General features: G+C 40.7%; 1 protein-coding gene across 1 annotated transcript; it reads right to left on the minus strand.

Annotated features, from left to right (window-relative positions):
- Nucleotides 1–1,629: 1,629 nt before the first annotated feature.
- pfkmb (phosphofructokinase, muscle b) lies at nt 1,630–9,606 on the minus strand. The gene is made up of 24 exons (XM_026350222.1): nt 9,466–9,606; nt 9,249–9,320; nt 8,308–8,412; nt 6,893–6,966; nt 6,577–6,654; nt 6,140–6,329; nt 5,805–5,970; nt 5,655–5,699; nt 5,377–5,485; nt 5,176–5,271; nt 4,997–5,089; nt 4,760–4,885; nt 4,561–4,625; nt 4,404–4,467; nt 4,122–4,268; nt 3,964–4,034; nt 3,737–3,824; nt 3,462–3,614; nt 3,174–3,338; nt 2,838–2,899; nt 2,613–2,724; nt 2,424–2,523; nt 2,229–2,334; nt 1,630–1,880 (listed from the first exon to the last, which is right to left on the minus strand). Exons 1-24 carry the CDS (start codon nt 9,503–9,505, stop codon nt 1,739–1,741), a joined length of 2,469 nt encoding a protein of 822 aa, XP_026206007.1. The 5' UTR covers nt 9,506–9,606; the 3' UTR covers nt 1,630–1,738.
- Between the last annotated feature and the right edge of the window lie 4,195 nt (nt 9,607–13,801).

Below are 13,801 nucleotides of genomic sequence, written 5' to 3' on the forward strand. Positions count from 1 at the left end.
GGACCCTTTGTTAAGGGCCATTCGGTCCTTGTATGACCGGAGTAGGAGCTTGGTTCGCATTGCCGGTAGTAAGTCAGACTTGTTCCCGGTGCATGTTGGACTCCGACAGGGCTGCCCTTTGTCACCGATCCTGTTCATTACTTTTATGGACAGGATTTCTAGGCGCAGCCAGGGGTCGGAGGGAATCCGGTTTGGGAATCACAGGATTTCATCTCTGCTTTTTGCAGATGATGTTGTCCTGTTGGCTTCATCAGACCGGGACCTCCAGCAGGCACTGGGGCGGTTTGCAGCCGAGTGTGAAGGGGCTGGGATGAGAATCAGCACCTCCAAGTCCGAGGCCATGGTTCTCAACCGGAAAAAGGTGGCTTGCACCCTCCAGGTTGGGGGGGAGATCCTCCCTCAAGTGGAGGAGTTTAAGTATCTTGGGGTCTTGTTCACGAGTGAGGGAAATAGGGAGCGTGAGATTGACAGACGGATTGGTGCATCGGCAGCAGTAATGCGGTCGGTGTACCGGTCCGTCGTGGTGAAAAAGGAGCTGAGCCGAAAGGCAAAGCTCTCGATTTACCGGTCAGTCTACGTCCCTACCCTCACCTATGGTCATGAGCTTTGGGTCATGACCGAAAGGACAAGGTCGCGGATACAAGCGGCCGAAATGAGTTTCCTCCGCAGAGTGGCTGGGCGCACCCTTAGAGATAGGGTGAGGAGCTCAGTCACCCGGGAGGAGCTCGGAGTAGAGCCACTGCTCCTCTGCATCGAGAGGGGCCAGTTGAGGTGGCTTGGGCATCTGTTTCGGATGCCCCCGGGACGCCTCGTAGGGGAGGTTTTTCGGTCCTGTCCCACCGGGAGGAGGCCCCGGGGAAGACCCAGGACACGTTGGAGGGACTATGTCTCTCGGCTGGCCTGGGAACGCCTCGGTGTCCCCCCGGAAGAGCTGGAGGAGGTGTCTAGGGAGAGGGAAGTCTGGGCATCTCTGCTTAAGCTGCTCCCCCCGCGACCCGGCCCCGGATAAGCGGAAGAAAATGGATGGATGGATGGGCTTTTAAACAAAGGAAATTCGACTGCTCATAATTGGATTGTACTTTCCACCATGCCCTTATAGCCAAATGTATTGCAATTATCATGCCAACATGCACCCGTAGTTTTCAATGACTACTTACACATGAGCTTTGTAAACCAGACACTGACTCAGTGATTATGATGAACAGTCACTTTAGAATAGTGCTGATTGTACAGCACAAAAGTCACCAAAATGGTTGAGTAGAAGGTTATCATTATTAGATTAGTAGGAAGTTTGGAGGTCAGCGGCACATGAAACTAACACTACACAGAATTGAAGCCACAACAACTGAGTTAATGTTGTGGTTGATGGCAGAATTTGAAGACCTGATCAACCATGATTTCTCCTAAAACCTTGAGTTACACTAACTAGAGTTATACAGTTTCAATTCTTATGGCATAATTGGCTTATTTTCCTTTCTAAAAGCTTAAATTATGATTACAGAAGTGTATCTATTGTTGATTTAGTTAGATCACTTCAGATCAAAATAGAGGGACAGAAAAAAAAATTGGACTGCACACAACAGCCTTTTTATAGGAATAGTTGCAAGACTTGCAATTTGTTTTGGTGATATCGTTATTCTCTTTATTTATATTACATTTTTCAGAGACCGAAGTTACAAAGTGCTTCAAAAAGAAGACAGAACATGTCAGATCTCAGTGACAAGGATAATCACAAAGACTACTGAGGAACTAAGCCTCTCTTCTTGATGACATGCTCCATTGCAGTCCTTTCAGAGGTGTCCAGGTTGATCTTGTACTTGGCCAGGATTTTAAGAATGGGCCTCAGCCTTAGCCACCACTGAATTTTTGGAATACGATGTCTGCAGGAAAAAAGAATGCGTGAGTGCAAAGAGGAACAAGAAAACATGAATTCTCAAGGCATACGCAACAGAACAGAGCACCATTTACATATCATGAGAGTCTTCTTCTGTGTAACATACTTATGTTCAACTTTGGTTTGTCTTTGTTACTCTTACAATATAGGAGGACATGTTTGCCTTCCCAAATTTGTTATTCACCAATTTCATTAACATCTTCACATTCTTATTTTTTTAGTTTGGATATTCCAAACAGTACACTTAAAGAGTGTTTCATTATGGTCTACTTCATTAGGTGAGTAGAGATGAGAATAAGTGACAACAAAATAAATGGAAAGTAAGAAGTCTTACTCAAAGTCAGTTTGTTCTTTAAGTTCTGCCAGAGACTGGAAGACCAAAGATCTCTTCCTCATGCCCAGCACACAGGCTGAATCAGGAGAATTGGCAAAGATGCGACCTGCAGTTGGAGATTAAAAACAAGTTATAGCCTACATCAGGTCCGGGAGCACAGAGTGTTAGCAGACCAAATGTCTTACAACACTTTACCATGTCTGTAGCATTCTTTAAGCTTGTCAGTCAACCAAAGGACAGCTTTGACACCCATCTTAGTGGCAAAGTTCCTGTCAAAAGGACTGGGTGTTCCACCCTAATAACGGGGACAGGATAGTATTGGGAGGCAAATACAGTACAATACGTCTGTGCACAAAAACAGAAGATCAGCTTTTCATGCCACACCTGCTGCATATGTCCAAGTACATTCTTCCTGCAGTCAAACACACCCTTGCCCTCCTCTGAGTACAGGTTGAAGATAAAGTCTGTAGTGTAGTTTGCATTGCATTTCTCATTTCTGAAAAATATAAGTACAATACTGAATAAGATTAAAACACTGAGTAAATGGTAAAACCACTAGCTACAAACAATGAGATGCAGTGCGTGCAGTTGCTTTGATTTCCCACACACCTCAGAATGAGTCCTCTCTTTACTGTGGTCTTCATCTTCTCCACCAGATGTTCCACATTCACCTACAAACAAAAATCAAAGACCATAGATTTAATAAAAAATACTTTTTAAAATGAATCCTTCAGTTGTGTACACCAATTAGCTTCAACAGTAACACCACTTGGCGGTTTTAATGTTGTGGTAGATAGGCTTTAACATGAAAAATTGAATGTTGCCATGATGAACAGTTTGCTTAGTGTGGGGCTCCATAGCTGCAGAGTAGTGACCCCTATGCACTACAAAAATAAAATCAGGTCACTGGCTGATCCATGTTAATGTAGTTTTAGGAGGACTGACCTCAAGATCATGAATGTTGAAATGCTCTTCGTAGATGTAGGCAGCATCAGCTCCAGATGCTAAGCCAGCCATGGTTGCCAGGTAGCCACAGTATCCTCCCATAGTCTCAACAATGAACACTCTTCGTTTGGTACCAGCAGCAGATTGTTTGATCCTGTCACATGTCTGCCAAGCAGGAATGGAAAAGGTAAACAGCAAAGATCGAGAACAATAATATATTGAGTGAGACATCTTTGGATAATCCAGGATTTGATTCTCTAGTGTTTTTGTGTGCTATTTGAATTGTACCATGGTTATGGTGTTGAGGGCAGTGTCAGTGCCAATGCTGAAGTCAGATCCAGGAACATTGTTGGAAACAGTAGCAGGAACCACAACAAGGGGAACACACAGCTCCTCATACTTCTCTCTAGCCTGCACCATCTCCAGACCTCCAACAAATGCCTAGTGAAGACAGGGAGGGGGAAATTACAATGACTGACTTTCACCATCATTTGCTTAGTGTGTGATTATGTAAAGACATTATAGCAAAACACCCACCAAACCCCTATACTTAATCTGCTCACCTCAAAGCCTCCAATAATGACTATAGCATGAATGTTGAACTTAGTGATGCTCAGACTGATCTCCTCCATGAACTCATTTGGCAGGGATCTGTATAAAGGGAAAATGAATAATTATAGTATTTGACACCTAATTATTGTTAAATAAAATCAGTATTGCATAAGTTGGTGTACACTGAAAGACAGTGTAACAGCTAAATGTAAAGTCAGCGCATTTTTAAATGTCTCACCTTTTAGTTCCCAACATAGAGCCCCCCTTTCCAGTCCACCCTGCCACTCCAGACCAACCAATAGGTTCAATCTGTGCATGGACAGTTGGTGTGGTTTATATATAGATGATTAACTGTCTTGAAACAAAAAAGTGTGTGTGTGTGTAACTATAATTTACCATTCCATGGGCCAAGCCATCAAAGCCATCGTGCACTGCCAGCATCTGGTGACCCTGTAGGAGCCCGATTCTGACAGCCGATCGGACTGCAGCATTCATCCCAGCACATGGAGCTCCCACATTCAGTATAGCAATGTTGATATTACTCTGGCAGCATCAAATTCATACAGAAATATATCAGAGGTACTGCATTTTTCACTCACTGGGCTCACCCAGTGAGTGCAAAATGCATGATGTGAGTGAGTCAATAAGTCCAGAGTAAGTGCAATTGTAGTTCCTCACCTTTGTATCTGGGGGGTGCACATGGGCCAGCATTTTGTAAGTGTTCCAATTGTTCTCAAAGCTCCTATTGGCAAAATAAGCAGAAATGTACATACATTTAAATTGCAACACGACCCTGGAGAATTTCAAATGTATAACACAAAAGTGCATGCCTCACTTTCCCCTGAGCTTCACTGCATCATCAAACCTCCCTTCCCCCATGGCTATGGTGACATCTTTAGTCTGATGTGAAATGAAATCAAAAGGACACAAAGGGAGATCAGAAAACAATGCTTGTTGATGCTCAGTTCATTTGCCTTGTATGAGTGAAGAGTTATGATTGGTTTTATGCACTCTATGGAAAATATTTGACTTACCACTTGCACACACTCCATGAGAGGCAGCCTGACAGCCATGTTTCCAGATAAGCTGACAACACAGGCAGGAGTGTCTGGTGTGGCCTCCAGCAGAGCCATCACAGCCTCCACACCCATCCTGCTTGCCTGAATTATCACAGTTCATAAGAGAGCAGACTGAGTCAGAAAAGCTGATTCACCACAATCAAATATATATGAAGTAATATAATTAAGTGTATACATGAAACCAGTTTTTACCAGGATCCTGTCAAAGGCAGATGGAGTGCCACCTCTTTGCACATGACCCAAGATGGTTGTACGCGTGTCAAAGCCCAGTTTCGTTGATACAAGCTAGACATACGGATAGTTTGTGAGTAGTCTATGGGTAACATGGGTATTCTCTTGTGCTGGCATGTTGGAATACTCTCGTTACTGACCTGTTTGACCTGATCACAGGTGATTGGTTTACCATGGCGGTCCATTGCCCCCTCTGCAACAATGAGAATATTCAAACGGGAGCCTCGGCTTCGTTGCTGAGAAGGTCAGTGAAAAACTTTAGATAACAAAGTGTACATTTTCTTTATGCGAGATGCAAATTAGTCATAGGTATTAAAGATGATGCAAGACAAGAGCTTTACATCAGTCAGTCTCCTGCACAGATGCTCCTCCCATCCTTCATCTGGGGGCATCTCTGGAATGAACACCCAGTCAGCGCCACAGGCCAGAGCTGTCACCAAAGCCAGGTAACTGTAGATATGTTCACCAAAATTAAAGGGAGGGTAATTATTGAACTTAGTTTCTTCATAGGTCAAACTTTTTTTCAGACAACAAATAATAAAACTAACTTGGCTAGGCCCACTAAACCGGTGACCAATAAACCTCTACTACATGCAGCACACACACAGGCTGAACTCACCCACAGTGCCTGCCCATTACCTCCAGGATAAAAGTCCTCTGGTGACTACAGAACAACATTTTTAAAATTAGTTCTAAAATAACAATAATAATAAAACAAACCAGGCCTGCTCTTCGTATAGATGTATAAATGCCTACAGCAAATACAAACCTCTGAGCTGTAGTGGTGATGGCGTCCACTATCTCTATGATACGATGCAGGGCAGAGTCCGTGCCGATGGTCATGTCTGTGCCACAGAAGTCATTGTCAATGGAGCCCACCATGCCAACAATGTTGAGGTGAGAGGAACTCTTGGCCTCATTGGCTGTGATTTTGCCTGAGAAGGGATTAAAATGACAGCTTCAGATACAGAGCATCATTTTTCCAACTCTCTTGCCAACATGCCTCTAGTAAGTTGTTCCATGGCATCAGTGTTCAACAGCATCTTAATAAAAAACTCTTGTGCAGTTTGTGTTACAAAATATTCTCGTTTTAATGCCTCTCACCAGCTTTGACCAGATCTGCCAGCAGCTCGCTCCACTCTGTTCTGAACTGGTTGGCACCTGTTAGACTGCCATCACCTCCAATCACACACAGGTTGGTGATGCCCAGCTTGACTAAGTTAAGGGCAGCCTTGGTGCGTCCCTCCTTTGTGCGGAAATCCTGACAGCGGGCACTTCCAATCACAGTCCCACCCTGAGGGGGGAAAGGAAAGGGAAGCATTTTAGCCCCAAACAAGAGGAGGCAGAAAAAGAGAAGGGGTAGATTTATCTGAAACCTAAGTGCTTGTGTCTAAGATGCATGCAGTCTTGCTATTTAATGATCCTTGACATTTAAATGACCATTTGACCTACAGAACTGCACTGTAGACTATAAAAAGTTGCTAGAGTTACACAGATCAACATCAGCAGACATAGTAAACATCTCGCATTTATGTTCTCACCAGCTGCAGCATCATTGACACACTCTCCCAAGTAGCGGGACGAATATGGTCTCCACCATCCACTAGACCCTGGTAACCCTGTTAACAAACAACACACAGAAAACGGCTCATTGCTGGGAAGAAACTTTAGGCTTTTTTGATACAATCGTACATATTTTCTTCTTTGTCATGTGCAGTTATTCCAGAACAACAAGTGTCCAAAAAATAGCAATGGAAAAATAGTATAGTTGCAACTCATTAAAAAAGCATTTGCATTGTTAGTTGTATTTTTGATCTTGGAAAATCTAAATTTCAAAAACAAAATTGTATAATTTACCTCATGGACAAAAAACACCTTGGCTCCAGTGTAAATTCCCACTCGAACTGTGGCCCTCACAGCTGCATTCATACCTGTAGCAACAGTGGGCAAGTTTACTATTTTGGTATGGTCACATTTTATAAAAATAGATAAAATTAGAGTGTTGGTAAAACTGGCACAAAACATGGGAGAAGAAAGGGGGTATGACATGCAGCAATGGTACCCAGCTGGACTCAAACCAGGGATGCTGCAGTTACTCAGTATGTCCTGTAACCATTTGGCTACCAAGGTGCTCATGGGAGTGGGATATTTTGACTGTCCTCCAAAACTTCCAATTTGGATAAAGATATTTAGTTTCGATCTTGTACAACTCAAATGTTAAATAATGTTTTAGTTTACATCACCATGCTGCTGTCAAATATGAATGCAAGTTAACTAACGTTACTCTGTACTACGGTCTGTAGTAGAGTGTAGGTTACTTTTAAGTTGTAAGACGGTTATAATTATTTGATAGCTTTTTACAGGAAAGGCAAGGGGGCCATTGCCTACTGGGGTTGTGTGGTGTGTGTGTGTGTGTGTGTGGGATGTGTGGGGTTAGATTAAATTTGAGACTGCCAAAAGCATCTCCACTTACAGTGTGAAAGAGCAGAGGAGAGGGTAAAAAAGCAGGACAGCGCGCTCATGCTCCCTCAACACTTTACAAACCCCTGTCAGAAAGGTCGTGCCTCTAAAATTAGCCCTCATAACATATACACTGTTAGAGAGAAAGCAGGGAGAAACCAAAATGGCAAGGCTGTAATGAGAATTATGAGTGAAATAGAAGGAAGGACAATTTACTTTAGCATCAAAACACTTCTCTTGCCTTGTAATGTTTAAATAGGTTTAAAAACAGTCATAAGGAGGCCGGATAGTCTCCCAGTACAGGTTGTGTGGGGTCACTGACATAGTCCCCAAAGGTCACAGTGGAGACATTCCTCATCGAGTTAAAGGTCAGAGGAGAGTCTGTCTCACTTTCTAGCAGCTTTAGGTAAAAACATTAAAGCTGCTCTTTAACATAACTTAGCTCTATGACAGAGTGGGTACAGTAGATGTGTTAAATAGAGGTATGATTCATTTAATCATTTATCACAAAGTTATGAGTAGTCAGATTTAAGCAAAATATGTGTCAATAAAGAACTGGCTACAATGTTTTTCAAGTAATAATAATAATAATAATAATAATAATAATAATAGTAACAATGAAGGTGCTAAAAATATCTAGATTATCTGACTCATTTTAAAATAAAATACTTCTTCATCATTAAATCCTGCCATAATTAACTCCAGAGCCTCACTAGCTCTCTTCTCAGCCACCTGCTGAGAGAAACAAACAGCAGACATGCCCAGCCTTGGCACTCCACACTCACATGGCACACAGGATTTCCTTGACCTACCCTGGGCATCACCTCCTGAGGTCAGCACAGCAATCGCCCGACCCTGTCCCAGCTTGGTTGGGTCGATAGGAGCCATTTGTGCCATGGTTCTGGAGCTGAAGCTGGCTGAAGGAAAGAGGCCTTGAGTGTAAAATTCCCTGCCACCTTGGTTCACTGCGTGGAGTAGAAGGAGCCTCTAACTTCTAACTCAGCCTGCCTGTTATGGAAAGTGATAGCATTTGCAGGGGGCACAGCTTAACTATCCTCTTGGCAGACATTGAAGCACACATAGCTGAGCAATGTATTTAGATACACACATACACTATTAGAAGTATTTAAATCTTCTCATCCCCTAACACCTCTTTAAGTGTGCATATGTTATTGTTTTGTACTTATAATTCATTTCTGAATATTAAGGTTAAGTAAGTTTTTAGTTTCTTCAATTGTTACTTTAAAAAAAATTGTCACAGATTTGTGTTTTTTAAGTATCATCCTTATTTTGGTTTTGGCTGAACATCTGACAAAAGAGCCGTTGCATCTTATAGATATCGGTATTATATTTGTCATACTCTTATTGCACACTGATCTCCAAATGTGGTGGGGAGACTTGCTGGAACATTAGATGTATGACAGTGACAGGGGTAATTTACACTTCCATTATTCAGTGAAATAAATTGTATATTTTATATCTCCATTTATTATATGTTAGTATGTTTTTCTAGCTCAGTATCAATACATCCACTGTGGTTCCCTGTTGTTGGTATCGTGTCCGTGTTTACAGTAATACACTATCTACTGTCACAGCAGCTGCAGGTACAGCTAATCTCTAAAGATCGGTACAGCAGCCAATACACATGATAAAATGCATTATAGAAATCTGACACTGGATCTTCATATACCACTGCCTTATTAGCAACACTCAACATATTCAAAATGATAGTGATCAATTGCATTTGGCTTACCAGCATTCCCTGCTGGGTCAGAGTTCGAGGGTGTCTTGCTTACGCATTCCGATGCAGAGAAGTCATCATCACCTGAAGATGGAGAATGATATTACTAAAATGTGATAGCGAGCTATACTGTGCATATGGCTTTACTATACAGCTGAATCATCAGCATGTTGTCATGGAAAACAATCTTCATTACTCTCTCCAGAGTACAATTCAACTTCTCATTTACACAATAGACCTTTCCTACAAAAGCCAAGCTGCTCAAGCATTGTTCCTCACATTTTCTCTCCTATCCATTTTCTTATATGTATAAAGTGTATGTGGTCATCACGGAAACCTACTCTATCTGCGTATAGCAGGTCAGTTTACTCCCACTGGGCTTATCTTGAGTTGCAGCTGATAGACTAGTCACTGAGGAAAAAGCATGTAATGTATTTTGCACACACGTTTAAAAATGGATGGATAAAACTGGTTGCACACCAGTGGGACCACTGGATATAGCTAATCTATAACAAATTGTGGTTGTTTGTGATTTCTGCATTTAATTTCTGAATGGAAGAAATTCAAACCCAATGAAACAACTAAAAGTTATTTTCTCTTTCTACTGATAATAACTGAAAGTGGGAGGCTTGTCTCTTGCAGGCAGCTCATTGGAGTTGTCTTTAAATAGACACAGGACATCTGAAGGCAGACAGAGAACTGCTATCTATAAAACACACTGAAGCCCTTCCCCTTCTTCACCGCCATTACAGTGAAACTGCACAGTCATCCCTATGACTGAACTTTTCATAACATGACATGCTTGTGTATTTATTACACAGTAAATACAATATACACTATATGACAATTTACAAACTATTACGAGTTAAATGTTTCCAATGCTAAGGGAAATGAAATGCATTTACCTGCATTAATGTGAAACAGACAGAAACAACATAACTGTTACAAACACAAATATCCACACCGTGTTCTTACCTTGACCTTTCTTTCTGAGCCAGAATAGCAAACACAATAGCAGTGTGACAATGAGAAACCACTGTACTGAGAAAATAGCCAGGTACCACATCCTCATGCTCTTGTTGGGAAACCATTCTGAATTGTATCTGTATTAATAGCTTTGCTATAACTACTTCATTGTAGACTAATGACCTAAAGCTTGGGGAGTGAGCAGCTACATGCTGCCAACATCTGTAATAATCGGAGGGTCACTGTGTTAAGTGGTGTCCAAATATCAAGCGCATTTTTAGCTCTCTTAGGGACTTAGATATATCATGTCACACAATATGATATAGGTTTTACCTTTTAAATGTAGTTATTTACCTGACAAATGAGAAAATGCACAAACCTAGACAGTAATTAAGTAAATTAATTAAGAAACGTGCATGAAAAATGCTGAGACACTGAAGTCATGCTGACAAAAGAGAAAAGGTTATTTCCAAATGCTGTGTGTCTCTGGAGGCCGCCATCACACAAAGTGACAATACACACCTGAAAATGATTCTTGGCCCTTTTATTATCTTTAGGTAAAAGCTAACTGAAATGTGCAATATCAAATGTTTATCCATTCATTTAAATAAATATAATGTAAATGTACCTAAATCCAAGAATCTTTATTTGAGTTAGTCTAAAAAGATTATGCTGTAGGGGGCAGCAACAGGCCAATGTAGCATCTAGTCTGCCTTATTTAAAAGAGAAGATAAGTGGGAAAGACTGCACGTGCGCAAAAAAAAGCAGTTCATAATTGCATTATGAATTTTCATGACTATTGACTTTATCAGTGGCAAGTGATACATTACAGTGTAGTGATGTTTGACTTCTACATCCACCTAACATAGTTTGGTTTTCATAAAACAAAGATGACTGATGTGGCACGTCCATTTCAGAGACAAGTGAAGTGAATGATTTACTTAATTATCTCTGGTAGCATCCTGTCGTGCTAACATCTACTGTCAGTTTACCTGGTGTAAGTAGCACAGATCGACTCTGGTATCACCGTTAGTAATTGTTAAGTTTTATTTCAATGCTGTCCTGAGGTGGAGAACACTGCTTAACACTGCAACTTAGGCAGCTTCTGCCGCCACCACACCAAACGTTGGCTAGCAACACACCTTTCCACATCTTCAAGATTTAAGATTCAACCCTAAAGAAAATGGTTTTGTCTTATTACAGTTGCTCTCAATTCAGCCTGACAGAAAAAGAAACCAATCAAAACCAGAAAAGAGCAACATCTATACACAAAACTCAGTATATACACAGAATATGTCAAGATGGATGAAAAGGTCAATAATAATATTCCAGGGTGGAATAACAACAAGTATATGACATAAATAATTATTCTGATGAAAGTCAGTTCCCCTCCCCCTTACAGTGGGGTGAGAAGCTGTACAGTTTCATGGGCACAGGCAGAAAGGATCGCCTGTGGAGCGCTTGATGTCGATCAGTCTCTGGCTAAACGTGCTCCTCTGTCATTACCTTTACATCAACTATTTGAAATATCACATAAGGTTTACAAGCAAGGTCTCATTATATTTACATCAAGTATTTGCAATATAACGAGAGTGAACATTTGCATTAATTTAACTTCATCCTGTCTGATAATGTTTTGGACTTTTTGACATCAGCCCAACATGACAGAAATACATTGCCCTAATGTAAAATCTTACCTAGAATCTTTGTTTAAAAAATGGCATGGAAACTTTGCATGCAATCAAATTACATAAAGTGGGCATGGTTAACAACAATAACAATGCACTTTAATGCAACTATGTTGCGTGTGTGCATATATTTATAAAGTATATATATATATACTGTACCTAGTAAGTTTATTTATCTCAGTGCAACTTTGTGAAAAAAGAAAAAGAAACCGTCATTTTATGTCTATTTAACAAAATGTATTTCAAAGGTGTACTCCACTGCTGTATGCCTCCATGGAAAAGTGGGTCAGCATACTGACATGGCAGCCACTCAGCAGACAGTGAGATATGCAACAGTTTGGCTGTGACGCCTGATGCCAAAGCAGACTGAGGTTACAATAGAGAAGCACATGCATCCTGACAGTGTGAGAGCACTCATACATGCCCTCACTAACATCCCCCCTAATAAAAGGTCCCAAACCCTTACCTTAACCTTAAAGTAATAGTTCAGACTTTTTTAAAGCTGGTCTTAATACGTTATCAAGGTGCTTTTATACATGTAACAAAAGGTTGGTGGCTACAACAGCATCTTTTTGTTATATACATGCCACTGTTTATTCAGAACCACACTGCAAGAAATCTAAGCTAAAATGCATATGCCCCATTCTGTGCAAAATGTTTAAAGCTCAGCTGAGACTAAAATTTCAACAATCCCATTAAATTAAATGGAGTCAATGTCTTTCAAAATCACATTCACAAACACATAAAACAGTTAAACCAACTGAAATCAAATGGTTTGGATGGGATTCATCAGCTCATTTCATTTGTGAACATCATGAGTCCACAGGCTCTCTGTTAACACCATACTTTGCCACCAGTAAAATGACCTTACAGCCGATATATCAGTGTGGACGAAAGGCAGTTTGTCATAAACACACGTCTCAGGTGGCGTTTGTGTGCTGCATCTTTATAACACATCTTTCCGAGTCCCTGGTGTACTGAGCGACGTGTAGCTCTCTCCTGTGGCAAACCCCAATCAATAGCACAATTTCCAGGTAATCCCCTCTCCTGTCTTCCCGGGCAGTGTTAACACTCACACAGCCTGTAATAAACCATTTGGATCAATACAACACCAGGTACAAAACACTTCCACCTCAGCTAATGCAGTGAAATGTGAACTGGATCTTGTTACAATTTGACCCCTCGCCTTCTCCAGTTATCTCAGATATACAGTAAGTAATTGGAGTGCGTGCTGTAAAGGAGAATGGAATAGATTTTGACGTGTTTCATAGGACTAATTGACTGCAAAATTCATATGAGAATATGTAATTCCAATTTGCATACAGAAACTGCACTGACATTTAGAAACCAGAATCTACATATTTAACAGCTGTTTACAAACCCTTTTTTCTAATACCTACATGTGTTCGTTACATTTCTCTTTCTCAACACACTTTCTTGTCCATTTTTCTCTTCTTACCTTAGGAACATTTTTTCATTAGGCTCATTTCAGTTTTTTCCACATCCTCATACTTTTTAATTTTGTTAAATTGGTGTGAGTGAGCTTCTTGGTTACTGTACAGCAGTCAGACAAATGATCACACTTAAATGTCTTGCTGCCTTAATTCAGTCTGGGACCACCTCAGTTTAAATTTAAATTGATATTAATTAATGGATTAACTGCAAATAAGTATCTTTTAGGAAAAATTTAAGTTATACATCAAATATGTTGGACAAAACAAGCATTTAGTTAAATTAGCTCAGGTTTTAGGAAATTGTCTCAGGCTTTTCATGGTTTTCTGGTTTTGTTTGTGATTGATCAATGAATGGAGAACACAATCATCATGAATTTACAATGAAAATAAATGAGTTACTGAAAATGTAAACATTTATTTTATACACTGATCTGCCCCTGTTGAGTGGAGTCGTTCA

Source organism: Anabas testudineus, chromosome 5, assembly GCF_900324465.2.
Source record: "Anabas testudineus chromosome 5, fAnaTes1.2, whole genome shotgun sequence".
Lineage (NCBI taxonomy): Eukaryota > Metazoa > Chordata > Actinopteri > Anabantiformes > Anabantidae > Anabas > Anabas testudineus.